At 54.0% G+C, this 27,764-nt stretch overlaps 2 protein-coding genes across 2 annotated transcripts; both read right to left on the bottom strand.

The window, feature by feature from the left end:
- Positions 1 to 9,040: 9,040 nt before the first annotated feature.
- LOC131585180 (P2Y purinoceptor 1-like) lies at positions 9,041 to 12,626 on the bottom strand. Its single transcript, XM_058850998.1, has one exon. It carries the CDS (start codon positions 11,339 to 11,341, stop codon positions 10,289 to 10,291), a length of 1,053 nt encoding a protein of 350 aa, XP_058706981.1. The 5' UTR covers positions 11,342 to 12,626; the 3' UTR covers positions 9,041 to 10,288.
- A 2,785-nt stretch (positions 12,627 to 15,411) lies between these two features.
- Positions 15,412 to 20,932, bottom strand: CCN5 (cellular communication network factor 5). The gene is made up of 5 exons (XM_058850595.1): positions 20,786 to 20,932; positions 18,282 to 18,498; positions 17,408 to 17,659; positions 17,076 to 17,263; positions 15,412 to 16,540 (listed from the first exon to the last, which is right to left on the bottom strand). Exons 1-5 carry the CDS (start codon positions 20,843 to 20,845, stop codon positions 16,517 to 16,519), a joined length of 741 nt encoding a protein of 246 aa, XP_058706578.1. The 5' UTR covers positions 20,846 to 20,932; the 3' UTR covers positions 15,412 to 16,516.
- Positions 20,933 to 27,764: the final 6,832 nt, after the last annotated feature.

The raw sequence follows: 27,764 nt of genomic DNA, 5'->3' as shown, positions 1-27,764 counted from the left end.
GCATTTCCATGGCCAAAGCAAGGGACACAGTGGCCTCTCCTACTGTAATTGTGAACTCTTTTTCACCCTGGCCACTTGCCACTTCCCTCCTCCTTGCTGAGCCTCCGTGCCAGCACCATTAGTGAAAGTTGTTATTGGAGAAAAAATAGACTCCGGCATCCATCAGGAGCAGCAGAAGCTGTCAGCGTGCTGCTCGACATGGCAGGGCTTGCAGCCTCCTAAATCATGTGGCAGAGCCTCTGCTGGAGGAATGTGTGTGGTTTGTGCTCTCCATGGTGTGTTTGCAGCCCTGCTGAGGGGGCCTGGGATGCTGTCAAACCTCCAGCCCCAGAGACGTGTGGGGGCTCCTGCTCATGCAGATGCACTTCACCTGGTGCTGGTAATTTTTTCCACTGGTCAGCAATGACTTCCCACCTTGGAGACAGGAGCCAGAGCTGCTAACTGAGCTTCTGTTGGTTCCATTAGAGAGGAAGGAGATCTTATAATAATTGCATCTTTGGGTGCCTGTCACACATCTTTTAGAAGGGGCTCTGGGGCCTCCAGTGCCTTGCAGGTCAAATTCTGGGTCCAAATATTTGGAGGGTTAAGCTGATGCCATAGCCTGTTATGGAAAGCCAGCTGCTCCGTGCAGATGTTGGGCCAACATGCCACTGTAAGCTGCAGCATGGAAAGCCCTGGGAGATGCTCTCCACTGGTGGGTGAAGCAGGCAGACAGGTGCTTTCCCAGTTTCCTTTAGGAGCAGCATCAACCTCAGCTGATTGTGAAGTAAATCCTGCCCAGCTCATTTCCACACCAGAGTTTGTGATGAGAGCCAGCAGTGCTTGGGCAGAGATGGTAGAGCATGGCTTTCCCAAGGTGCTGCCCACACAGGGAGGGGTGGCTGGGGACACTGGGGACAGGGGGAGCATCTCTGCTGCCACAGCATGAGCAACTCTCAGAGTTCCCTTCTACTGTCCTGTCCTCTTTGGGGCTTGTGGTGGGCTGACCTTGGCTGGCTTCAAGGTCTTTTCCTGACCCCAGAAGAAATCTTTACCTTGCAGTGTCTTGGGACATGGGTCTTCCTTCAGCATGGCCTTTCCCTGCTGCACTGGGAGTTACAGAGATTGGGATGTCACTGATTTCTCCTTTTGAGGCTTGCTTTGACCTCTTACAGGTCAGAGGCCCCTGTAGAATAAATGCTGCTCAGCAGGAAAAGGGGTGCAAGATCCATCTCCTAATGAGTCCTAACAAGCCAGGACTGTTTGGAGTGGGACTGGAGGCTTCAAAACCCAGGCTGGATTCAGCCTGATCTGTTTCTCACTGCTCACACACTACTTTTTCCTGCCTGCAGTGATCACAGGGCATGAGAGACACCAAACTGTGTCAGATGGCTGTTGTGGAGGGCCATCCTGTCCTGTTCCTCCTGAGGCACAGGAAAGTTTTACACTTTCTTGCTGGGAAACCATAAATTCAACCTTTGTGTTTCTCTGGACTTTGCTCTGCTTGAGGAAGGTCAAGCTGGAGCCATGGGTTCAGGGCGGGCAAGATAATGTACTTTATCATTGATTTTCAGCGAGAAGTTGCATTATGAGATTAAATGTCTCATTTTTATTGCATGGGGAGGCAAAGAAAAAGCAGGAGCTCTGAAAATAAAACGTGAGTCCAAGTGCTGTGTTTGTGTGGGGAGGTGCTTGTGACTGGGAGTGAACGTGCCTTTTTTCCAATCCTTTGGAGGTGAACTTTGAGAGGCCGGTAAACAAAGTCAAACCTCATCTCTGTTTAAACCAGTGACTAATTAATGTGTCTAATTGGCCCACATCTTCTAATTCCATGCTGGCAGGGAGTTTATTAAAAAGCTTTTCTAGTTCTAATGGATTGAAATAAGAAAAACTGCTTAGCAGTTTCAGACCAAAAGCACTAAACAGGGACCAGTTGTGTGGGTCTGCTTGAGTCAATCCCAAGTCCCACCACCCAACTCCTTCCCTGGTTTCAGCTCCAAGGTGCTCCAGCTCTCTGAGGGCTTGGGGACCATCCTGATGGTACTCTGCCTCTTTAGGTTATTTTTAAGCACCAAATTGATGTTTTTGTTTGCTTTAGTAAAAGCATCAGCTATTCTCGCTTTAATGCCATTAATACTTAGATTATAGATAGCCTGGCAAAGCCACAGGGTATTTCTAAAGCAGTGTATTAGTTTAATTTCTAAAAATTATTAGGTATCAGAGTATGAATAACAAGCAGCTGCCCAGATGATGTCCTTAAAGCACTGCTGGGCTGCCCCAGCCAGGCAGCACCGTGAGCTGGGCACAGGGAGCACTCCCTCCTCTCTACATGAAGGGCCAGGGCAATGCCTTCCTCTGCAGACACAGCATTCCTGACTGCACCCAGGCTGGATGTAGTGTTTGCTTCTGTCCCATGACTCCACAAATCATCTTGTAAAACATCCCCCTGCACGCTGGAGCTGCCTGGGATTTGTCTTTTGGCCATGCTCAGTTACTGCAGGCTCAAGAACAGTTTTACCTTGGCTCTGAGAATTGCTTCTGCCTCCCTCCTGGGCTCTTTGTAGCTCAGATGGCTGCAGGCACTTTGCTCTGCATTGTGATGTGGAAGCTCAGCAAGGGAAATAAGGAAGCATTGGATATAAACTGGTTGTAAATGCAGTTTGGTCTCCCATGGATGTGACTTCCAGCTTTCCAACCCCATGGCACATTAACACGGTTCTGTGTATGACTGGCTCCAACCTCCTTACCCAGTACCAGCCATGCTAAACCTCATCATGCCACCTCCTAATACCCCAGAACTCATTGGAAGCATTTCCCACCTACCCTTCCTACCCAAAATGGGTTCTGTGAGGGGCCACACAGCCCCATGCTTGCACCCCACTTCCTCCAGCAGCCTGATCTGCCACTGGTTGTACACAAAGCAGACCTGGGCTGGAAATGCTGACAGTACTCTTGACAGTTTATGGTCACAAACTCTATTTTCAGCCTAATAAGTTTTTTATATGCTTGGAAAGCTGTCAGTTGAACATCAGCCAGGCACAAAGTACCTGCCATAAAGCGCCTGGACCACAACCAAATGGGAAAGGTGCTGCTCTGCTTTAGCGAGTTCTTGATCTCAGATGCTTTACTGGGTTCATTTATTTTGTTTGAGGATCTTGGCTTTAATTATAAAATAATAAGATAAAATCATTATGCCTCTACTTAAAAATTTGTGGAAGTATTTGCTGAGAGCCTGTTAAATCAAAGCTGTCTGCCAGTTTGGATTGGGTTTTGGGGCTGGGAGGCTCCGTGGTGCTGCTGCCAGTGCCAGAGTGGACCAGGAGATCCCTGTAATGAAGGAGAGACTATGGGAGTGTGTCTGGAGAAGGGTCCTGCTTCTGGGCAAGGTGGATCTGGAGACGAGCTGCCATGGCCACCACACAGACTCAGGGTAGGAACGTGGCCACAGGGAGAGCCGGGCTGGCCCCGGGCCAGCTCCCACCTCGGGTGGCAGCATCACGATGCCATAAAGGACTTCCCTGCATCTCAGCCTGTGGGATCGGGGATCGGGGATGGGGGATCGGGGATCAGGGATCGGGATCGGGGTCGGGGATGGGGATCGGGATAGGGATCGGGGTCGGGGATGGGGGATCGGGGTCGGGGATTGGGGCCGGGGTCGGGGCTGGGGTCGGGGCCGGGGCTGGGGTCGGGGCTGGGGTCGGGGTCGGGGTTGGGGCCGGGAATCGGGGTTGGGGTCGGGGTCGGGGTCGGGGTCGGGGTCGGGGCCGGGGCCGGGGATCAGGGATTGGGGTCGGGGTCGGGGTCGGGGTCGGGGTCGGGGTCGGGGTCGGGGTCGGGGCTGGGGTCGGGGTCGGGGCTGGCGGCGCGGGCGCTGCCGCAGTCCCGGCTGTGGGCCCCGGAGCTCCGCTTCCCGGGCAGACAGATTACAGTAAATGGCTCCTTTCGATGCTAAAAATAACGCGCTAGGAAACAAATCGGCCCCAGGACTTTAACTGGAGAAAAGTGCATTTATTAGTAAAACTCAAGATGTCCTTTCCTGTTTTCCTCTGAGGACCGGCGCTGCGAGGTTGATTGAGCTTCCCTGCCCGGCACCGACTTATTTCAGTGCAGGGTTTAATTCTTCCAAGATTCATTTTTCTTCCCCTGCTAGCGATGCTCCATGGCTGGTCCCACACTGCACTGACCAGAAGGGCTCTGGGTTTGGGCCACAAGCGATTTCCCAGCCAAGGGAGCTGTAAATGCCCTGTGAAAATGTTCCTGCTGCCCACGCCTGAGGGCACAGCAGGTTCCCAGTGGGGAATGAATAGAACAAAACGAAATATTTGTTTTCTCTTGAAGTGTAAGCACCGTTTTCGGGACCGATTTCTTCCTCCACCTTAAAACTGCAGATTCTACTAAGTCTTGTTTATATACAAAAAGTTTCCAGTTGTTTCTCTCCAGGCTTTTCTCTGGAAGGACTGTCTGGGGAGATAAGACACATCCTCTCCGAATTGCAAATACAAAAATGTCCCTGTATTCGCTTGGCCCAGCTGTTGTCCCCTGCTCCAGCCCTGGCCCTTTCTTTCCAGCCATGCTCAGGGGCTGTGTGCTGTCCCTGGGGCACAGCAAATGGTGGCACAGGAATCACAGCTGATCCAGGCATTGGGACGCCAGATCTGCCATCAATCATTAGAGGGAATTAAATTAACAGTAGGCTTTTTTGGAGGCAGGCAAACCACCTGAGGTAAACGCGAAAATAAACCAGAAGCTTCTCTGTGACATGAAACATTTGCCTGACTTTTAGGTCATTTTTTGAGGCGGCAGCTGAGGTGCTGAGCAGTGTCAGGTGATGCTCTGGGTATCCCTTGGCCATCTCCACACAGGACCAGGCACAGAGTCAGGGCATGGCCATCTGGGGGTTTCTGGCTTGAGAACCACGCGTGAGCAGCCCCCTTTATGGAGGCAATGAGAACTTCCCCCGGGCTGGGGCTGGCAGCTGAGGCTGCAAGTCCAGCACTCATCCCTGTGCTGTGTCTTTAGGAGAGGATGTGTCCCGTACTCCCAGGATGAGTCTGCTGGTTTGTCCATGAGCCACCCTCTGTTCCTACATGCTCCGCTGGAAAATAAAGAATGTTTCAGCTCCTGAAGCCCCTCTTCCTCACTGTGCCCCTTGTGCTGCTGGTGTCTGCCCTGGGGCACCCTGCCAGAGCTTTCCCCACATCCCAGCTCATTGCAGTGTGATAGTGGCTACAGGGATGGAGTTGTTGTTTCAGCTTTGCACACAGAAAGATTCCTTCCTCCAACAGCCCTGAGGAAGCTGCAGCATCTCATGATGGGCTGTGCAGACCAGCTGGGGTCTTGGATAGCCCCAGGCTCATGGATGAGCTGCACCCCAAAGGAACTGCATCCCCATCTCCTCTGGCACTGGCCAGCACTACACACTTTCAGAGGGGGATTTTTGCCTCCAAGCCAAGTAACACTTCATTCAGTGAGAATGCCCGGCTCTTGGCACCAGTGACCCTACCCCTGAGCTCCCCTCCGTGCCAGCAGCTTCCACTGCCATGGGATTGTCCCCACTGCCTGGACTGGAGACACGGAGGTTCTGCAGGGTGGGCTGTGCTGGTAAGAGCAGACTGGGAGCTGTGGTGGGTGGTTCTCCCCACCTCTGCTGAGCACAGAGGAGCAGCTCTGCACCTCCACCCGTGAGCAAAGGCAGCCAGGACAGAGTTAATCTGTCTCCTGTCCTTGGATGTCGTGAGCACAGCATGGAAGCAGCTTCTCCAAGGAGGAGCTGTGGTGCCTTTGGGAAGCCTGGGAGCTCTCTGATGCTCCTTAGGGTAAACTTTTTGCCCATAAACCCAAACAAGCAGAAGAATTTCACGCTGGCTGGGCTGCGCGTTGGCACGAAGGGCTCTTCAGGGAGCCAGGCTGGATCTGAGTGTCTCCTGCTCATGACAGAGCAGAGGTGTTGGGCAAAATTCAAATGATAGCTTCCTCCCAGGATGCTGAGGAGGCAGCACAGGTCGTAGTGCACTGAGCATCTCCCGGGGGTTTCTCACTGCCCCGCTCCTGTGCTGGCGCCTGCCTCAAGCAGCGATCCGGGGCAAGGAGCGCTTGCTGCGGGCGGATATTTAAAGAAACGGAGTTTAAAATGACACAACTCTTTCAAACCTGGGCTCGGCGAGTCCTGCAGGACAAACCGGTGCCTGCAGGGTGCAGCTGCAGTCGCTCTGTAGAGCACATACAAATGCTGCTGGGCTGGGAGCGGCGGCCGGGGCTGGCCGTGCGCTCCTCGCCCCCGGGTCCTGCGCAGCACGGCATCACCTATTTATAACTATTTATAACTATCTATAACTATTTATAACTATTTATAACTATCACTATTTATAACTGCATGCACTGCAGGGGTAGTGCTGGCCTGATGGCTTCACACAGGCATGCTAAGTGTTGTTCTATTTCTGTGATTTGCTCTCTTCTGCACAAGCTGTTGGTCCCTCGGATGCCAAAGCACTCCATGCAGTATAGACAAAGAGTCAGCTTTTTCTCTTTTATTAAAATCACCAGCAGCACCCCAGTGGCAGGTATGTTTACCATTTTTCCCAGCTCACCTGGATAATTACATCTGCTCTCCCTTCCCAGTCTGATCGATCTCCTCGGTAAATAAGATAACCTGTCAGGTCTGGTGTCACTGCAGCCAAAGGTACTTTAGCAATGAAATTGTTTTGCTGAAGAAATAAATGCCTCTCACAGAATCTGAGGATGCTGTGACCTCTCATTAGTGACCTGAGTGACTCATCCCTTTTTGTGTGCACACTGCAGCCTCCCACCACACTGTGAAAAATGCTCCACCAAGTCCTGGGGCTGGGTGCCTGGAGTAATGGGGAGCCAAATCCTGCGGGAGCCCCCTGCTCTGGCTGCTTCTCGTCCAGCTTCACACCTCGCCTGTTCTCAGCACAGGGCAGCCAACCCACACTTGTTTAGCAATCAGGGCTCCACTGGCCCTACCAGCACCCCTGAACTGAGCCAGAGCCAGATTTTAGCTAATGTGTGCAAAATGAAATGAAGTATTAATCAGAGTTGAGTTCTATGCACTTAGATGTTGCTGATAGCAATATTTTCTTCTTGTAGAGTGTTTTGCATGCCAAAAAAACCCAACAAAACGGTTCTGCATTTTGGAGGAAGAGAGTGGTTGTACATCTGTGCATCTGTATGTGTGCCTGTTATTTCTGCCTGACTGGCTTCCCTGGGCTGTCAGCTCAAAAGTTCTCTGTAACATAACAAACCTTGACTGTGTTTGCAACATATCCTCAACCAAGAGCGGTTTATTTAATGAAGCAAGAAATGCTGCCAAATTTCCAGGCTAGATCCTGATCCCATTAGTGTCAGGAGGAGAATTCTCACCATATTTGATTTATTGGTTGGGTCTAATCTTGGTAAAGGAGTTAAAAATCTGCTTTCAGCTTGATTCTGCAGACAAGACCATTGCTCCATGCTGCTGTACCAGAGAGGCAGTGGGAGAAGGAGGTGGGATTCCTCTCACTTGCTTTTAGACATCTCCAAAGTCTGGCAACAGATAGCCAAGGGAGGGAAAGAATGTCCAGCTTGTCATAAGCCAGGAGCCCAAAAGGGGTGATGATTCAGGAGGCAACCATGGCACAGCTTCTCCAGGGGCACTGGCCCCTTCCTGCCAGCAGCAAATGCTTGTGTTGGGAGAAGGGGAAGGAGGATTATGACAGCTGCCCACCTTCCCTGCCCCTTTACCCACTCCCAACAGTTCTTCCTGTGCTATAAGAGGGACCTGGGACAGGCTGGGTGCTGCCCATGCTGGTTGCTCCAGGGACAAACCCTCTGCTTCCAGGGGATAAAGAGCCCTGGGAGGTTTTGACAGGGGAGCAGTGCCCATGCACTGTTTTGAGCAGGTTTTGAGCAGGATCCCTGCAGTGGCCACACACTTCCATATCCCACAGAGAGCAGCAGCTGCTCTTGGGGAGGGAAGGAACCTCCCTGGCAGTGAGGGCAGGAAGGAGGGATGGAGGAGGGAGGGCTAGAGGAAGGAGGGTGGTTTTTTTGTCCCATCACCAGCTGTGAAGAGGTTCATGTGCCAGGGGCTGAGCCTTAATTACACACACACCTAATAAAGGGAAAGAGCTTATTCCCTCCAGTTCACATGGGAAGCAGCACTGCCTGAAAATCAAGGGGGCTGTGATTAAAAAAGAATTAAATATTACACCCCAAACTCCTCAGACATCAGCCCAACACACAGATCCTTACTGGCTTTTGCTGCTTTGCCAGATACAGAACACAGAAAAAAAGTGCAGATTTATTCCTGCAACTGTCCCTGGGGCTCAGGGATGCTTCTTAGGACACCATTTAAACCATTTATTACAAGTGAAGGGAGGGGGCACTGGAGAAGACAAGAAGACACATCTGGGCACAAGGATGCAGGGGGTGAGAGCAGAGTTTGCTGGCACTTCCTACGCAGCGCTCCCTCCCCAACATGTGGTGATGCTTTACTTCAACCAACCCTGCCCAAAGTGGGGGCAGTGCCAGGGTGTCACAGCTCCCAAGGGCTGTGCGAGCCAAGGCTGGCTCTGCAGGGAGCTGTAGCATCTTAGACAGGATCCATGTGTGGAGATGGAAGAGCTGGACAGCTTTCAGAGGCGTGGGTGTTTTTTGGGGAACAAAGAAGAGTTCAGAGCTCTGGAGAAGCCCAGATCTGGAGCAAGGAGCAGGGACCAGGTCTGATCCTAATGTCTCAATCTTCCTACTACAGACAGAGAAGCTCTTGTTGGTGAATTTATGCTTTATCTTTGCTTTTCCTGTGGATGAGGTGGGAGCTGGACATTTCAGGCTCTGTGGGACCCCTGACTGGTGCTGAGCAGGCTCCTCAGTGTGTGCCTGTCACAGATCACTCTCCAGCAGCTGCCTGCAGTCTCCCAGCAGTTCTCTGTCTGCAGAGCCCTGGGAAGATCATCTCCACTCCCTGAGCAGGCAGGCTCCTGCTCCAGCCCACAGGCCAGCTGGCTCCCAGGCTCCCATAAGGCTTTAAAAGAAGCCAGACGACTCACAACTGAAAGCATGAGCTGTTTATTGCACTGTAGACACATTACCTGTGCTGCAAGCCAGCTGTGCTCCCTGCACTGCCCAGCTAAGGTGGGTCCGTGTGAGGAACAGCTGACAGACATAAATGTCAGGAAAAGAGCACAACATCCGTCCGTGGGCCAGTGCTTTCCCAGAAAGGGCTGATTTGAACTCACAGTCCACTTCCTTCAGCGGGGCTCCAAAAGCTGCTGTCACTGCAAATCACATTATTGAATTGAAATGTTCGAGCTGTTTGTAGTGGGTAAGACCAAGATTAAAAACCAAAATACTGCCTGGGAGCCTCTGCTCACCCCAAAGCAAGAGACCTGCCACTCCTGGTGATGACAGAGAGCTGCCCTCACCATCACATCCTGCCTTCACAAGCCTTCACACCAGTGCTGCTTCTCCTTTTATTTGCACATCTAATTTTCACAAGTCATATCTAATGCCCTTTCAAGGCTGGATGCAAGATGCAAACACCCACCTGAAGATTTGCAAACTCTCCTGGCATTTTCCTGCTGAAAGCAGTTCAGGCTACTGCAGTCATTCACCTTCCAAAATAAAACCCCAACCAACAGCCTCCAAAAACTTTAAAATGCCTATTTGTAAGTTCTACTATGTGCTCTTCCAAAAGAGAGTGAGTAATGCCAGTAATGTCTTTCTCTTCTGCAAAGGAGGTGGGCAGTAGAGGATCCCACAGATCCTGGAACAGCTCAGTCACCCAGGAACTGGCAGAGCTAAGTAATGTACTTAAAACCTGATTTTTTAATTAATATTTCCATTCCAAAGCTCTTCCCCCCCTGCAAAAATTCACCCTCTCAGCTGTTCTGCAATGCAGGACCTCTCCTTAGGTGAAAGAGGGAATCCTCTTTGTACAGTAGAGTAGAGAGGAGGGACAAGGTGTCACTCCCTCCCATCCCTCAGTCAGAGGAGCTGGGTAGCAAGAGGTGTTCACTAGCTCAGACTGCTCATGATGGGCTGGAGGAAACACTTTGGACTGGAGCAAACGTGATCATCTCTTTCCATCTCCAGGCGTGCTGTAGGCAGAATGGTTGGGTCGAGTGGCTTTGCTTTTGAAATCTGGTGCCAGTTTTCTCTGTGATGCTGACAGTCCTGTCTATCCCTTGTGTGCACGGAGCCCGCGATGCTGCTGTCACCATCTCTGCAAAGCAGCTGTCAAGGTGGGGGGCTGCCCCCAGGGAGGGGCCAAGCACAAGCTGACGTGGCAGAAGTGGGGGTGTCAGGTGCCTCAGAGCTCATTAGAAGCCTCCCCCTTACAAAGAATGATGTTCCTCTTCTTCTCAGCTGCCTGGCAAGAGGCCGTGCGCCGGAAGGGTGGCCTCAGACACTGTCTGGCGCTTTGGCGGATGGTCCTCACTCGTGACCTCCAGTCTTTGCTGGTAACCACATAGAGCAGGGGGTTGAGGGCACTGTTGAGGCTGGCCAGGCCCCGAGTCACCTGGTAGGAAACGTAGACATCCTTTGAAGCCTGTGTGCAGGACCCTTGCGGTTGCCAGCGAAAAAACAAGTTGAGGTTTCTGAAGATGTGGTAGGGGAGGAAGCAGATGGAAAAGAGAACCATCACGAGAATCACCAGTCTGATGCTTCTCCTCCTGAGGCTGGGGTCCACGCTGTCATTCCTGCAGAGCACGAACACCACGTGGCAGTAGCACCCGATGATGATGAGGAACGGGATGACAAACCCAGTCATGGTGACAACAAAGGTGTAGGGCAGGTAAACACCCAGGTGCTCGTGTCCTGTGGTGTCGTGGCACTTGGTCCCCGTGTCATCCGTCTTGCTGAAGGCAAGATCAGGGGCTATCTGTGCCAGGACCCACACCCAGACCGTCAGGCTGAGCCACGCCGACGAGGCTGCCCCCTGGCACCTGCCCCGTGCCTTCAGCGGGTGCACGATGCCCAGGTAGCGGTGGATGCTGATGCAGGTGAGGAAGCCGATGCTGGCGTACAGGTTGAGGTGGAAGAGGCTGCGGGTGAGGCGGCACCAGGCCTGCCCAAAGAGCCACACTCTGCCTCGCAGGTAGTAGCTGACGAGGAAGGGCAGCGTGCTGACGTAGAGCAGGTCAGCCAGCCCCAGGTTGCCCACCAGCAGGCTGAGGGGCTGGCGGCCACCCTCGCGGGGCCCTGTGCAGAGGTGCCACAGCCCCAGCCCGTTCCCCAGCAGCCCCAGAGGGATCACGGTCAGGTACACGGCGGGCAGGAAGCGCTGGGCGAAGGCGGAATCCACGGGGCAAAGAGCCCGACTGCCATTGCCGGGCCACGCCGAGACAGCATCCGCAGCCATCGGGCTGCCACAGCCCTGCCCAGGGCGGCCGCTGGTGGCAGCGCTCCGTGGAAAGTGGTGGCAGTGCCCGGTGGAAAGTGGTGGCAGTGCTCGGTGGCAGCTGGTGGCAGTGCTCCGTGGAAGGCTGTCCCAGTGCTCCGTGGAAGGCTGTCCCAGTGCTCCGTGGAAGGCTGTCCCGGTGCTCCGTGGAAGGCTGTCCCGGTGCTCCGTGGAAGGCTGTCCCGGTGCTCGGTGCCCGCGGCAGCACGGTGCCCTCCGGCGCAGGCTGCGGCTCCTCTCTCCGCTCCTGCTGAGCCCGGCCCGGGACCTGAGGGTGCCGGACTTTCCCCGGGGCACGGAGGATGTGCCGAGAGCAGCCCAGAGGAGCTTCCGCCGCTCCCTCGGCGCCTCCCCCCAGCCCTCTTGAGGCACTCGGAGCCCGGCGCCAGGGACACGCAGCCCCTCGGCTATTTTGGGTGCTGGGAGTGCCTGGAGGGAGCAGGAGGCAGGGGGGAGGCAGAGGGATGCCTGAGGAGGGGAGCCAAAGCTTTCAGCCTGTTTCTGTTCTGTCCCACTCGCGGGCAGGAGAAACCTCCCCGTTTTCCAGAGCGGGGGCTGGAAGCCCGCAGCCCATGAGCCGCCCTCACTGCCGTTCCCGACAGCTTTTTTCCTGGCTCCAACGCTCAGAAATACCGGGAGCAGAGGTAAGGAGGAGACCGGCAGTGCTCCGTGGGGCTCTTGCTGCCATCCCCGGTGCCACAGGCAGTGCAGCAGGCAGGGATGCACCGGGCTGGCTGTCCCCAGCCCAGGCAGAGCGAGCCCTGCTCAAGAGCTGCCCCCTCCCTGCTGCTGCTCCTGCTCCTTCTGTCTCCCTCCCCAGGCGCAAAAACCCTTTCCCCGTTCCTCCTTCGAGCGGTCCCGAGCCGTGCGGGGAGCACGGGAGATGGGCTGTGCCCTGCCTGTCTTGTCACAGGCACCGAGAGGCAGGAGACACCCAGATACTGTGAAACTGGGGCAAGAGCTAAAACTAGAGACCCCAGAGCAGACCCCGAGGAAGGGCAGCCCCCATTCATTGCCGAGCAGCTGCTGCAGCATAAACAGGGCCAGAAATCACTTGGATCTGCAGGTGCGGGAGCTAACAGGCAACAGTCAGAGGGGAGAAGGTTTACCCTGATAAGCCACAGGAAAACGACCTTGGGGAAAGGACTTGAGGTGAAAGGCTGGGCTCTGGAAGGGCCACCGCAGCCTATTTTCCGGGAATTGAATCCGGGCAGACAGTGGGAGGAGGCTGGGATCTCAGCAGCCAGTGGGGAGGAGGAGGAGGTGGAGGGAGGGTGAGTCCTGCCCAACCATCCCGACTGAGCATCCATCCCTCCCTGGGAGCTGCTGAACATCTCCGCTGGACCACGCTCGGGCACGGCGGCTCGGGGACACGGTGGGGACGCCCCAGACGCAGATGGGGTGATGGTTAGCTGCGTGTTGAGAGCACCAGTGTGTTTCTTGACTTCAGACACTGCTTGTTGGATCAGATAAGCGGTGGGAAACATTGTGTGTTATTTCCTGCCTGTGTAATAAAATCTCACCAGTATGGGTGTGCCGCCGAAAAGATGAAGCGTAGAAGCTGTTTCCATGTGGTGAAGATATGGCCGTTCTGCGGTTTGCAGAGGCTGTGGTGGGTCTGTGCTCCTGGGGTGACAGCGGCAGGGGGGTTCATGGGGTGCACCCCTCAGGGAAGTGACTCCATCCTGCCCTGCTCCTGCCCCCTTCACCTCTGTGTGCATCAGCTGCTCTGCAGCCTGGGCTTGGGGTGGCACCTGCAGAGCAACTTTATGGAGGCGTGGAAGGGCAGCGAGAGGAGAGGAACAGACTGGGAGCAGCTCCCTTTGTGCCATCAACCTTTGGGGAAACTGAGGCAGAGACAGCAGCTGGCTGGGAGAACTTCTGTGGTCATGGGAAGGGTCATGAGCTGCTCTCAGCTTTCTCTGTCCCAGCATGGAGCTGGTGCCTCCTGCCATGGGAGGAGAGGGGCAGGGCAGGGAATGGGGAGCGCTGCCCAGGAATGGCTGGAACCCCATGCTCTCCACATTTCCTGTGCCCTGGACCCCTTGGAGGTGCAACCACGGAGCTTTTCTCTTGTACCTGCCTCCTGTGTGGTTTAGGTGCACTTAAGCCATGGTTTCACTCTCAATACATCCCAAACATCCTGCATCAGGACCCTCCCCCCTGGATCCTGGCTGATGTCAGGATGAGAACACAGGGCCAAGACAGCTCCTGCAAACACATAACCTGAGCCATGTTTTTCCAGGAAAAATACAGAATCCATTTGATCTACTTGATTTTTTTTTTTTTTTCAATTGAGTACTGCATTCCTGTGCTCAGTATCTGAAAATGTTTTGCTTTAATAAGGGGCTCACCCAGCCCTCTCTCACCCAACTCTGTGCATTTAAAAACCATCAGTCATGAGGATGACTTAGAAAAGAAATTCTGATGCATGTTGTTTACTCATCCAGTAGGTTCAGTTTTCCTTCAGCTGCTGTGTGTGCTTGCACAGAAATGAGCTGTGATCTGCTGCTCATCACTGTCTCAGGAGTGTGGCTGGCAGATCCCAGGCTGTGTGCAGATGTGGCCTTGTGCCTTGAGGACAGGAGAGAATTTTCTTTTGCTCTGGGGATTTTTATCTTTACACGTTACCTGTGGATGGGGTAGAATATTTCTCTGTTGCCCCACACGAGCAGGCAAAGCCAGGACCCTGCATCAGAGCCTCAAATAACCACGTTTCCAGGGTAGCAGGGCTTCAGAGGGAAATATTGTGAGACTGGCAATCAAATTGCAAGAGCTGATTTCCCTGCATTCATAGGGAAAAATAACTCTGATTTATTTTGAATCATTAATTCATTATTTAGATGCTTAGTGAATCAGGGAGACATTCTGCAGGGGAAAAAAAAAAGATAATTATAGCAGAGGTGTGTTGAGTCACTTGTTTGAGATGAGAATTGCAGGTTGCTGCCTAAAAAAGTGACCTTCTGATTTTTTACCATCACCCAGAGGTGGCTAGGCAGGATCTGGGAGTGTGTGACAGCCCTGGCAGCTCACCCGGCCTTGGTGGCCAAGTCCCAACATGCTTGAACAAGAACTGGCTTAAAACCAGGATTTGCAGTACCCACAATGTTTTATCCATGTCATTTGAGGAATGTGGTAGTTTTGAAGTCTACATGAGCTCTAGGTCACCACTTGTTTGGGGTGGCCACCAGAGAACTAAAAAAAGTCAACCAAAGCTGTTTGTTCTGCCATTTGCTGCCTGCTGGAGGACCACCACATGCCTGTATCAAACAGAATTAATGATTTGTATTCAGGCTGAGCACAAGACGATTGCAGTAAATAATTCTCTTTGTAGGCAAAGCAAAGAGCAGTGAGGGGTTTTTTTCTTTCTATTTTTTTTTTTTTTTTTTTTTTTTTTTTACACCCCCAAGAGGTGACTGAACCTCATCCTTGACTTTGATTTTATTTTCAGCTCTTGCTGGGCCTGAGGGAGTGGGTGAGCTGCCTTGGCCCTGCTGCCTTTTCTGCTGCTGGGGAGGCTTTTTCTTGGGCTGGAGAGAGGAGCTCTTGCTGCCATTCAGCCTTCTGCTCCTCTACCCCCAGATCTGCCCTGCTCAGGAGCACAGACAGCTGGTGATGGTGGCTGCATCGTGCTGGGGAAATCCCAGTCCAGGGGAACTGGAGGAAGTGTGGGCCTGGCAGTAGGAGGGATGAGCTACAGGGGAGTTTGGGTGCTGATTTTGGGAGGCTGAGGAGAGGCTGTGCTGTGCCATGCCCTGCCCTGCACATCCCAGCCCTGGAGACCTGAGCACTGCTATGGCCAGGGCTGGTGCTATCAGCAGAACTTATGGCTGGGTAAGAGTGAAGGGTTCAACCCAGGATATAATAAACTGTAAAAATGTGTTCAGTGCTTTGATTAACTTTTTTTTTTTTTTTCCTTCTCTTACTCTAAGCAGCCCCACCCTGTGCCAGGACTTTCCTGCACCCACCGAGCTGGCCCAGCAGGGCTGTGCTCACCCTGCACAGACAAGCTCCACACCTGGATGAGCACATCTTTATTATTAGTTCCAGAAATACACATCTAAAAAGTCCATTTCTCACCTGGACACATCACCCAAACCGCTGTTCCTTCCCGCTGTGGAACGCGCGTTCCCCCTGCACATTTGTGCGAGGCCATTAGAGGGCATTTGGGTTTCATTTTTCCATCACCCAGAAGCACTTCTTACTGGGAGAAAAAAAGCTCTCCTGCACCGACTCCCGCATGGCTGGAGCAGCTCCAGCCCGTCAGGAGACGGCCCCGACTCATCTTTGCCATTTGTTTTCCCTTTTTCCTGCTTTTCCCTTGGCCCCGGCTGGCGGGGAATGTGCTTGGATGGCAGGCGGTATGTCTGGTGCTGCGGAGCGCAGTCTCCGGTGTCTGAGCTCCTCGCTTGCCGAAGCCCTGCCAAACCACCAGCGCTTTGGAGAGGAGGAGGCCAGGCAGAGCGGGAAGGCTCGTGTTTATTCTGGAGGGATGAGGGGAAGGTGAATTAGAGCTGCCATCGGGAGGACCCTGCCCGTACCCGGGAAGCGGCTGCTGGCTTGCAGGGTGGGTACCGTGGGCTGGCTGAGCTCCTGCGTGGTCGAGCAGCTCAGCCTGGTGTGACAGTGACTTGTGGGGTGCAGCCTGATGCCCTGCTCCCTTCCTGGGGGGCCAGGCCAGGAGGGTTCCCTCCAGGGATTTTGGCTTCCAGGTGCTGGAGACGGTCTCTCTTCAAGTCCCTGCAAAGCAGAGCTGTGCGATGTGGCGGAGAAGCAGCATCACCTCTTCAGAAGCTCCACTGGTCAAGGAAAGGACCAATTCCTGGTTTCATGGGTGGGTTTATGCTTGGAGTGGGATTTCCCCATTTCCCATTTCATTCAGCCTAAGGAACTCGGAATGCTGCCCAGTAACCCTGCCCGGGGCAGCAGGGTGTACAGAGGAGGCAGGTGATGGGTGACACGGGGATCTTGTTGTCTGTTTCCAGCCTCCTTTGCAGCCAGAGTCCATCATTTCTTCTCTGTTTTCCCAATGGAAACATCCTCCATCTTCACCGTAGCCACAGTGCCAAGAGTTCGTGCCAGACTCTTTGCCGGGATGAGGCGTTGGCTCCAGCGTGAATCCGGGGGTGGGCACAGCTACAAACGACCTCCTCTTCCCCTCTGGAAAGGCAGAATGGAGCTCAGCGGGGAGATGGAGAGGGGTGGTGGTGTGTCCCCCCCAGCTGGGGAGCAGGGGCACATGGCAGAGGTGGTGCAGGGGGACAGGAGTGGGCAGAAAGTGCCACCTGCGTGCCAGAAAGGCAGGTTGGCCCCGTGTCCACACTGGGGTTGTGCCAGGCTAATAAAGGGGTGTCAGAACCACCTCCCGGCTGTGCCCAGGGAGCCAGGCAGGAGCTGCAAACCCGTCTGCGGCCATAGGGGCAGGCCGAGCTCACCTGTGTGGGATCCACAGTGCTTCTGGATTCAGACATCCAGAGCCCCCAAAATTCTGGTCTGCACCTGCCATCGGCTGTTTTCCGTGCAAAGTTTCAGGAGATGGCTCATGGGCCCCTGAGGCACGGTCAGCTCATGGCTGAGGAGCTCTGATGGGGGGCCCACAGGTAAGCGGGATCCCGTGGCTCGTGTTGGCCGGCACTTCCCTTTGCCAGCCAAAGGTGATGCCCGGAGGCAGGAGCCGCACCCAGCCCTCACTCACCGCTGGGAACGCTGCTGGCAGGGCCGGGCAGGGTCTGAGCGAGCAGAGCCGCCTCTGGGTCTCCAGGCGACAGTGGCGGTTCTGGTTGGACACGCGGGTGGCAAAGCCCAGCCCGCAGGTGGCCGAGCAGGGGCTCCACTCCGTGCCCCACTCCTGGCAGGGGTAGCGCAGCAGCGGGGCCCCGGCGGCTGCAAGAGAGGAGATGAGGGGGGGAAAGGGTGTTTGGAGGCAGGTGCTGTGCCACAGAAACGTGTGAGGTGTCTCCTGCTCATGTTTCACATCCCCAGAGACTTGCGTGGGCATCGCCTCCCTGGAGCTGCCCTGCATCTTACCTGCCCTGGCATCCCGGAGGAGGTGCTGGTCCTGGGCTTCACAGATCCACTCCGGGCAGCACTTCCCTGGGATCTCCACCCGCCGGGGGTAGGGGCAGTCCGGGGTGGGCAGCCGGACATCCTCCTGGCACAGCGGGATGCAGTTGAAGCCCCCGTCCAAGCAATGGCACTGGATTTTGCAGCTGGGCTGGAAAACCTCCCCGTCTCGATAGAGCCGGCCGTTCACCTCGCAGCCCTCCTCATCGTCCTCAACTGCAAGTGAGAGGCGGGGAGCGCGTTAGGGACAGGGTGACAGAGATGGGGATGGCAGGGGACAGTGCTGGGGGTAACTGTGGGGCTGAGCAGAGGCACTGGAGTGGGGCACAGAAGTGACTGAGCCGTGGGCAGGGCAGACACGGGTGTGCAGCAGCATGTTCATCACCCAACCTCCTCCCCTTCCCTGCCTTCGCTCCTCATCTCTCTGTTCTTTAAAAGCAGCAGCTCACAAGCTGTGAGAATCCCTCTGCCCTTTGGCTCTGACCCTGCCTTCAGGCTTTCCAGGCTAGGAAAAGTTTCTCCGAGATTTCTCTGCAGGACCCCCAGGCTCCTTTGGCTGGGTGAATGCAGCATCCCTGGGACCTCCCTGTGCGTTCTCGCTGAAACCACCCTGAATTCTCAGTCAGAAAGCAGCACAAGAGGTGGCAGGAGATGAGGCACAACCCCACAGCCAAGCTGCATGCAGCATCTTCAGGAAAGCTGCTTCCCTAGCCTTAAGCACCTCCCTGGTGGCGCTGCGAGATGCCTGTAGCCATGTGAGATCATGACTGGGGCTGGGCTGTGTGCTGGGCTGGAGTGTGGGGGTATCCCCGGGGAAAATGGGCATCCCTGTGCTCACAGTTGCAGGTGCCTCCTGTCCCTGCAGGTGCTGAGCTGTAGTCACAGACGAGGCCCTGGCTCTGGTCACAGACGTGCAGGAAGTCGCAGGGCTCTCCCAGGCGCCGGGCACAGATCTTGCAGCAGCCACAGCCATCCAGGACCAGGGGGGAGCCGCGGGGGCAGCGCGGTGGCACCCAGGGGCAGTAGCAGGGTCTCCGGCACAGCTGGGCACAAACCTGTGGAAGCAAAGCTGAATCCATACAGGTGGTTTTTGGCTAACAGCTGCTTTGTCACTGGGACAGCCAGGTAACCTTGTCTCAGTCATGGGGGCAGTTTTTGGTGGAGGGAGGTTCTGCAAATCCATGGGAATATCTCAAAGCATCCTGGAAAGCTACTGTCCCCTTGGAAGGGCACCTATGGAAAACCATGGAGAATCAAGGATGCTCAGAGGCTCAGCACTCTGCAAGATGGGGATTTTAATGTGCCACTGCTCTGAACACACAGGAGGAGGATGGAGTTACAAGGTGAACGTCCCAGGCAGTGGTGGTTATTTAATGAGCTCAGCAGCCCCAAGCAGCCCAGTGGGAGAGAGGAAGAGAGGAAGGGAAAGCAGCCCACCCCCATTCCTGCCCCCAAGGCAGCAGGCTGTGCCCAGCTGGACAGGTGGCTTGGCAGGGACTGAATTCACATGGTGAGTGCACAGCACCTCACCCCTAATAGTCTTCAGAGCTCCCATTCACGCCAAGAACCAGGACATTGCATCAGCAGTGGGGATCTGAAGCCAGGCAGACCTCACTGCACTCCTCACTGGTCCAGCTGCCTCCTCTGCTTGTCCCTGGCTGCAGCATCCTCACCTGGCCTGTCCCACTGGGCAAGGAGCCCAGAGATAGGCATGCCTTCAAGGACTGGGAGTTGTTCTCCCTCCTGGCTAGACTGAGCAGTCACTGGCACGTTCATTGCAGTCCTTTGCCTGCTCAGCCCCTTGTGTGCCAGGGAGGTGCCCACGGGAGTTCACCTGGGCAGGTGGATGTTTATACCCTTGGCTCATCCTGCTTGCACAACCACCCTGGCACCAGCAGCTTTTTTGGGCAGCTCTTGAGCTCCCATCATGTCACATGTGACAGAGCTATTGCATAGAGAGCCTGAAGCCATGGGAGCTGGCTCTGCAGTTTGGAAGTGAATCCTTTGCCAGTACTGGGCTGGCAGTGCCTGTGAGCCCCTGGCAGCCCTGCTGCTCAGCACCATGCACGTGCTGCTGGGTGCAGGACCAGCCTGTGCAGCACAGCAAACGAGGAACCAAAACATTCATCCCTGCCCTGGTCCAGGTACTGTGTCTGGGTCTGCCAGGAGAGCCATGGGTTCAGCCAGACCATGCAGGTTTTAGATACCATTTCTTCTTTTCTCTCAGTTTCTCCCAGTGGCATCAGGTCTGACATGATGAGTCAGACAGAGAGGGGAGCCACTGGTGCTCTCTGTTCCCCATTTGCAGCAGTTCAGATGTTTTTCATGGGGCTGTAGAAGTGTCAGTGCCAGTAATTGGAGTTAAAATATATCCAAAATGGATTGGATAATCTGGGTTTTGTTCTAGTTCTGTCAGAGAGCAGCATTATTAATGTGGCAGGGACTGGCTGTGGTGGCCAGGTTTGGGCTGGCAGCACGATGGTCCTTGGTGATTCTCCAGGCACTCCTGAGCACCTGGGGCAAGAATCATTGCTCTGTTAAAGCTCACACAGGCAGCCAAGGGCGTTTTTCATCTTTCAGGAGGTTATTATTACATATTGATGTTTTAGATTAGCCAAGCCATAAATCCATTTCCCCTTGCTCCTTGTAATTTACTTGTCTTTAGGTGACAATGTGGCTCCTGTCAGAGATCTGAACTTTCTGGGAAAAGAGTCAAATAAGCATGATGTTGCCACGACATCCCTGCTTGGGGATTCAAGCAGCAATTAGAACTTGGAGCTGAGATGCCCCAAATTTTTCAACATTCCTGATCTCTGCACAGGCAAATATTTTCAGACAGCGTCCAAGAGAAAAAAAAAAATAAAAATAAAATCCCTACAACCCAAATCCCATCGGAGGTACTGGCTTGGGGAGAGCTGAGTAATGCCAGGGCTGGTGCTCGTGGCTTGGCCCCTGCCTCGGGAGCCTGGGCGGGGATGGAGGAGCCTGGAGGAGCCTGGAGGAGCCTGGAGAAGCCGCTCCTGCCCAGCTGCTGCTCGCTGGCTGGCGGGGACCGAGCGCAGCCCAGCCCGGAGAGCTGCAGGGACAGCGGGCGAGCAGCGCATTGCTGGCATTCCTGTGTGCTCCAGCGGCCGAGCCTTGGGCCCAGGAGTGCCCAGACCCTGCTGCTTCCTCACAAACTCCTCTCCCGAGCACAGCTCTGCCCCCTGCATCAACACAGCCTGGCTGCCGGCTGGTGAGAGCCACAGGGCTCCTGGGGACACCCCAGTCCCTCCTGCACCGCACTCTGCCAGAACCGGGTGCTCCACAGCTAAAGTTGCCCCAGGGCCCCATCTCCCTTACCTTGGAGAGAATGCAGAGGAGGGAGAGGAAGAGGAGCTGCTTCTCCAGCTGGAGCCTCATGGTGCTCTCCCCTGTGCCACTTCAGCACATCACCCCCCAGGCAGTTTGGAGGCAGTGGCTGTTCGCAGGTTTTAAAGCCCAGAGAAGGTCCTGCTGGTGTTTATACTCTCCCTGCTCTGATGTCACTCACAGGCTCCAATATAAACATGAGTAGGTTTGGACAAGCCTCAAGATTTTCTTTTTTTTCCTTTATTTTTTTTTTCCAGCCCACATTCCAGCTGCCATTTCCACTCTTCTCAAGGTGAGAATGTGCTGTCCACCGAGACAAGGAGTGAGGGGAGGGCATGCCGTGCTGTCCCTGGGGACAGAGGCTGGGGAACCAGGCTGTGGGGTGACCCAGCTCCCTTCTCCTGCCTGCTAGGGAAGCTTCATGCCCCATCCCACTGATCAAGGTCTGCCCAGGCAGAGCTGGCATCTTCCTCCTGGGATGTGAAGGGATTGGCAGGACTGTCCCTGCTGCTGCTGCTGTGGGACAATGCTGTGACCAGGCATCCACCCCTATATTTGATGCTGCACCCGGGGCATGGCAGGCTGTGGAAGAGGGGTGAGTCTCCCAAGGGAGCTGGAAATGGATTTGCTGTGGTGGTGCTGCTGCTGCCACATCATCCCCAACCTGAGAGGGACTGTGGCCACCTGGGGAGGCTGCTGGGGTGGGGTGGCTGGATGCACATCATGTTGCATTGTCCTGGGTACCTAATGCAGAGAAGGCTGCAGTCTGACCCTGATGATTTCAAGCCTTGTAAATGCAAATTCAGCCTCTGAAGTATTATGATAATCCTAATCAATTGTGAGAATTAGAAATCCAAGTTTGGGGAAGAAAAGCAGGTGCTCAGCCATTGCCTCCCAACGCTTTCTCAGTCTGCCCTGTGCAAGCTTTTCTCTCGTCCCCTGTGAGTGAGGGTATGAGGCTGGCTCTTAGGAAAGACAAACCTTAGCACCTCAAGACCTACACTAGACAGAGCCACTTCTTCATATTCCCATTCCCCAGATCTTATCTCAAGATATGAGAGAGGACAATTTGTGAGCCCAGAGCTCAAGGGAGAGGCTTGAGATGCAGGATGTCCTGCAGCTCTCCCTGGCTCCTCTCGTGCACCCCTGCCCCTTGCCTGCAGGATGTGTTCTGGGACCAGGACTTCTGCTCCTGTGCTGGCCCAAGGGATGGGTCCTGGTGGCTGTGCACAGACTCTCTGTATCATTCAGACATGATGAGAGCTGCTGCTAATATCAGATGTGTGTTGGCAAACACACAGGAGGCACTGGCTGCTATAAACAGAACACCAAAACCATGCAACTGAGAGTGATGCCCCATCCCTCCCTCTGGCCTTCCCCTCTATTTTGCTTTTATGAAACAAGTTCTCAGTCACCTGAGCAGCAGTTCTGACCTCGGCTCCATGCTTGCCTGGAAGCTGGGGAACGGAGCAGGGTGGGCACAGCCCAGCAGGGAGGAGCACAGGCTGATCTCTCACATTACCACCCCAAATCTCCGCTTTGGTTTTGCTTCAGTAGCTGCAGTCAGGCTGCTAATGAGGTCATGGCAGCTTGTGGGAACACCAGACACTTTCCAAAGGCTGCTGTCACTTACACAAGTGCCGGAGCCTCTTCTCTGCAACGCTGGAACTCCAGCTCCGTGCATCTCCCAGGCCATGCCTGGAGGGGCAGGGATCTGCTCCAGCAGCCCTGCCTGTGGCAGAGGAGGCATGAGGATGGCACATTGCTCTGAACTCACTGCCAGGGGACGGTCAGGACCCGCTGACAGGTGCTCACAAGCCTGAGGATTTGATACCTAAGGCTGGAGACACCTCTCACGTTCCACTTTCTGCTCCGGAGCCGGTGCCCTCCCACTGGCTCAGCCAAACATCCTGGGAGTGGCCTGGGAGAGCCAGATCCAGCCTTGCCACAGGGGGACAGTTCAATTAATTATTCCAGGCCTGTGTTTATTAGGGACTCCTGATTAATGGCCATGAGTTCATTTCCCAGTTAGAAATCAGGTGCCAGTACTGGTAACAAAAATAAAAACGTCTAATTTCCCGCAATGAATGACCCTTGGAGCAGCCCTTGTGTGAGGTCTCAGGGGGCAGCAGGGCACCCCTGGGGGAGGCTGAGGCTCAGGGCTGCCCAGGGGAACCAACTGGACATTAAACCCCTGTCACCTGATGTGTCCTGGCTACAGGGTCAGCTCCTTCCTTCACTCTCTCCTCAGCTCCGAACAAGAGGGGACCTTGCTTCCCCCCACACCTGATGTCACTGAGATTCAGATGGAGTGAGGTGGCATCACTGCGATGTTTGGACATCACCAGGAAGCTGTCAGAGCTCAGGCAGTGACAGAGAGCCCAAGTCAAGCCTGAGACAAGTCAACACCCCCAAGTCAAGCAGTCAGATGGGGCCAAACCCAGCATCCCATGCCTGGCAAGCTGCCCACACTCTCTATGGCATTGGCAATCCTCACCAGTACCTTGCTGGGTTTTGGAGGTGCCCAGTGGAGCTGGCTGGAGTGCTACCCACAAAGTCCCCCAGGATCTGCCTTCCCAAAGAGGATTCTCCATGGGCTTTAGCTTCCCTTCTCCCACCTCTCTGGGTCCCACATGCCTGCCAGGTCGCTACAGGAGCTGCAGGCAGAGCCTGGCACAGGAATTCAGCCCCTGCACCAGTTTGGATGTGCAAAGCTGCAGCAGAACAGCACGTTAGCAGTTCATTTTATAAATCCTCAGTTATAGTCTTTCCCCTCTGGAGCACCTACCCTCTAAGTGTTCTGTACCATACGTGTGATTTCAGAGCTAGTAATTAAGTCCATATGTCTCTCTCCACAGTTTCCATGGTATTATTGTCAGGTTTTTTGGGGGGTTGCAATTTTTTTTTCTTTTTTTTTTTTTTTTTTTTTTTTTTTTTGTGGTCAGTTGTACAAGAAAATAGTTGATACAGGGATCTGAATACATCTCCTTTGAGTTAGCCGCTGGCAAGCTTTGCTGTTTCTATAGAAATGAAGGAACTGCCCCAGTGAATTTACATTTTAGAGAGCTGAGTTTTTAATGTGTTTGCTGTTCTAACGTGCCATCATGAATAACACAGAAAAGCTCTCATTTGCACACCCTGCTCAGCTGAAATTGCATCCATCTGGGATGGATATTGAGCATATTCTCCCTTCATGTCTTTCCTTTGCTGAAGACTCCCTTTCTTTACTGTACATCACGTGCTAAGCACCTTCCCTAGAGCTGGGGGAAGTCAGAGCAGGGTCTGGATGCCCACCTCTGGCAGGGAGCAGTGAGGCTATCCTGGGTCCTGGCTGTGAAAATGTGGGTCTAGGGTGAGCCCAGCTCCATGCCTTAGTGGGGAGAAGTGCTCCTGGGCACTCCTGGCTCAGATCCCCACTGCAGAGGAGCAGGGCTGCCCAAGGAGGGTGGACAGCACTGGTGGAAAGCTGGACATACATCCAGCTTGGAAAAGCCAAGAGCCCTGAGCTGAAATGGAGATGCCTCAGTTCTCCTTCAGCTGTTGGATTCTTTGGGGTGGCTGCTGGATGTTTTTCATGAGACTTCTGGAAAACACCATGGCTTTGGGAAATTTTGAAATATCTCTGCTTTTGGCAGGATGGGTGAATTGTTTCCTACCCAGAATGAATCTGGCTCCAGTTTCAAACAGCAAAAGCCGAGAGAGGTGGTGATGGCTATTTCCACCCCTGTCTGGGCATTTTTATTCCCTCTGGTTCTCACACCTTAACTGGACAGCAGAGCCAGGCTGAGAGGACCAGACACCCTGAGGGACAAGGGATGGGCCAGGCAGTCTTTTACCTTGAGGTCACTGCTTCCCCCCCAGAGCCGGGATGCAGGGACTGAAAGAATTTACCATCTGGTGCCTGGCCAAGTGACTTGTGAGAAAAGAATTCAGGGCTGCCGTCCAGTTTCTGATGGTCAGGCAACTTCATCAGGAGCTTTGGCTACATCTGGGACCAGCTGACCCCACCAAGCTCCCAGCCACGGTGGCGAGGCCAGCAAGGCACCGGCTGAAGGAGAGACAGGAACGATGCCTGGTGGTGGGCACACTTGATCCTTCACCATTCCCAGACATTTTTAGGTAGGTTTTACTAGAAAGAAGCAGTGATAAATGGGGCTTGGGGCTGGTTCTGCTCTCAGAGTCTGACATTGCCAAGAGAAAGGAGCTGAGTGATTACATGAGGAGCAAATGGACTATCACAACGAAGAAAAGGCTTGGCTTAGCCAAAACTATAGTGAGAGCTCATCCTTCAGACTCAGGGGCTTCTCATTAGCACAGCACAGCCTTGTAGCAGCTGTTGTGAAGGGACAACAGAGAAAGATCAAACCCATCAAACCCTGGGCAATACTTCTGTATGGTTGTTTTTTTCCTGCAGTCCAGACAAGAGCAATTCATAATTGTCCCACTAAGTTAAACATTCAGATAACTCAAATAAAAAGACTTTTGTAAAACAAAGCTTGGAAACTTCAGCCAGATGAGGTTTTCCATTATTATGTGGAAAACAGTGTCAGAAATCATCACTTATTCAATATTGTGATCCTCTGGGATTTTATTTTTTATTGAGAATCAAACATCATCAAACATATACTTCTTTTAAAAAATATCACTAGAAGTCTTATCTTTCAGACAAGACATAATCCCCAGATCCTGACCCTGTGTGGTTGCTGACAGACCCTTTGTATTTTCCATAGAGCTGGATGGCTCACTCATGTTTCCTGATCAAATTGCTCATTCTTTTTGACTATCTCTATATTTCTGGTGGTTTCAGGCTAAGATAGACAGCATTTTTCCTGCAGTTCTTGTCTTGCTCGAGGGTGCTGTGTGTTCTCACAGGGCTGCCATGTCCCCTGCAGCATCAAAGAGGCTGCAAATGGAGGCACTCACCAATGTGCAGCCAGTGATGCTTTTAAGTGTCCCCAAACTTACCTTGTAATTGTGCCAGCTCTGCTTTGGAGAGGGCTGTGCTCCCTTCCAGCCCTGCTTTCTGACTCTGGTAAGGCTTTGGAGGATGCAAGTGCTGCACACATGAGGCAGCTGGGGTTGTGCTGGGAAGTGTGTGGTGCTGGAAGAGGTTTGGGTGACACAGGCTGTGTCTGTTCCCAAATGTCACAGCCCTTCACGTGCCCAGGGCTGCTCTTGGCTCGCCAGCAGCAGGAGCAGCTGATGCTGCTGGTGAATCCAGGATGCTGGGACAGGGCAGTGCTGGGGAGGGGACAGTGACCTGGGGCAAAGACAGCTGGCATATCTCCAGTGGATGCTCCACAAAGCCCTGGTCATGGCTGGGACCTTCCCAAAGGCAGTGAAGTGGGCATTCCTCAGCATCCTCTATGGAAGGAGACTGGCTCCTGCAGGAGCTTCCAGCACAGACCTTGGGCACACTGGGGAGCAGGGCTGGGGGGGAATGAGGAGCTGGCAGTTCACCCTTCACACCCAGCACTTGAAAACCCCAAATGACTGGTCACCATCCAAGCCAGCTGGCAGGAGACCTGCTGCTTCTCCACAGGAATCATGCCAAAGGCTTTGCAGGTGAGTCCCACTTCCAAATTCCATCCCAGGGAACAAAGCAATGGCTGGGCTTGCTCTCCATCTTCTGAGTAAGACTGGAAAAGCTGAAGCAAGTGATACCTCCATGTGCAAAGGAGTTCCAGGCCCCCAACCCTTCCCTATGCCCCATCCTGATGCCAGAGACATCTGGAGACATTTCCCAAGCATGAGCTTCACATAAACCACCTCCTCTTGTCCCCTTCCCCAGCCAAATCAATAAAGACTCGACTGAAACCTTTAGAGCGTGTGTGGGATCCAGCTGAGAAAAACAAACCTCCGGGTCTCGCTATGGTTATGGAAGCAGCGATGTCGCCTGGAAAGTATGTACCAGAGAGCAGAGGGGTGAGCAGAGGAGCTGGGCACCAGCTCAAATATGACTCAAAATCATGGGAAATTATTTCTGATTAATGTAATTACTTCGGCTCCAGCCCTGATCAATATGAGGAGCTAAAATGCTCATAAACCGGCCGAGAATGTGAACTATGCAGAATGATTTGTAAAAGGTGTTTGGCTGGGTGTTCTCTCCCCTGGCTGTTGGGCTGCCCAGGGCAGGGTGACCTGGTGCTGTGGGAGGTGGGAGAGCAGTGATTTGCTAATTGCAAACTGGTGGCCCCCAAATGAGAATCCCCCTAAAGGAACAGGGAGGGGACTGCCTCATGCAGGCCCTGAGTCTAAATAAAAGCAACCAGCCTGCTTGGCTGGGCTTCTTCTGTGCTCTGACCACAAAGCCACAGCCAAGATTGGCCTTTTGCAGGCTTATGGTGGCCCCCACAGTGTGGGGAGGTTCTGGAGGGCTGGCAGCCAGCACAGCCCAGGCAGGGTGAGGCAGTGGAGATCTGCAGGACCATGGGGACACAGCTGGAGAGGACAGTGTCCTCAGACCTCCTACTGCCTGAGCACGAGCTGTGCCAAAGGTGGTGTCAGTCACACAGGAGTGGTGCTTCCTCCCGAGGGGCTGGGCTGTGTCTGAGGGAACCTCACCCACAGGAGCAGATCAGGAGGAGAAGCCTGGGACATCCCTGGAGAGCAAGGCCAGGTTAAATGGGGCTTTGAGAAACTTTGTCTGGTGAAAAGTGTCCCTGGCCATGGCAGGTGATTGGGAACTAGATGGCCTTTAAGATCCCTTTCATCTCAAACCATCCTGTGATTCAAAGATGCCCTGCAGCAGGTCCCCATGAATGATGTCTGTGGCCGTATGAAGGCGGTAGGAATTTCCCCTTGAGAAGACAAGCTGGGGAAAAGGTGCCTTGGGGCATGGGGGTCTCCCATGAACTGGTGACTGCTCTGACATGGGGAGGAAAGGGAAGAATGGCTGTTACAGTCTCAGTTTTGTCCTGCTGTTCCCCAGGAAGATGGGCTGGGATGGGCTGGGAATTGCAAGGCTTCC

Source organism: Poecile atricapillus, chromosome 15 (assembly GCF_030490865.1).
Source record: "Poecile atricapillus isolate bPoeAtr1 chromosome 15, bPoeAtr1.hap1, whole genome shotgun sequence".
In the NCBI taxonomy this organism is placed as follows: Eukaryota; Metazoa; Chordata; class Aves; order Passeriformes; family Paridae; genus Poecile; species Poecile atricapillus.
This window is presented reverse-complemented; position numbering and strand designations above follow the sequence as displayed.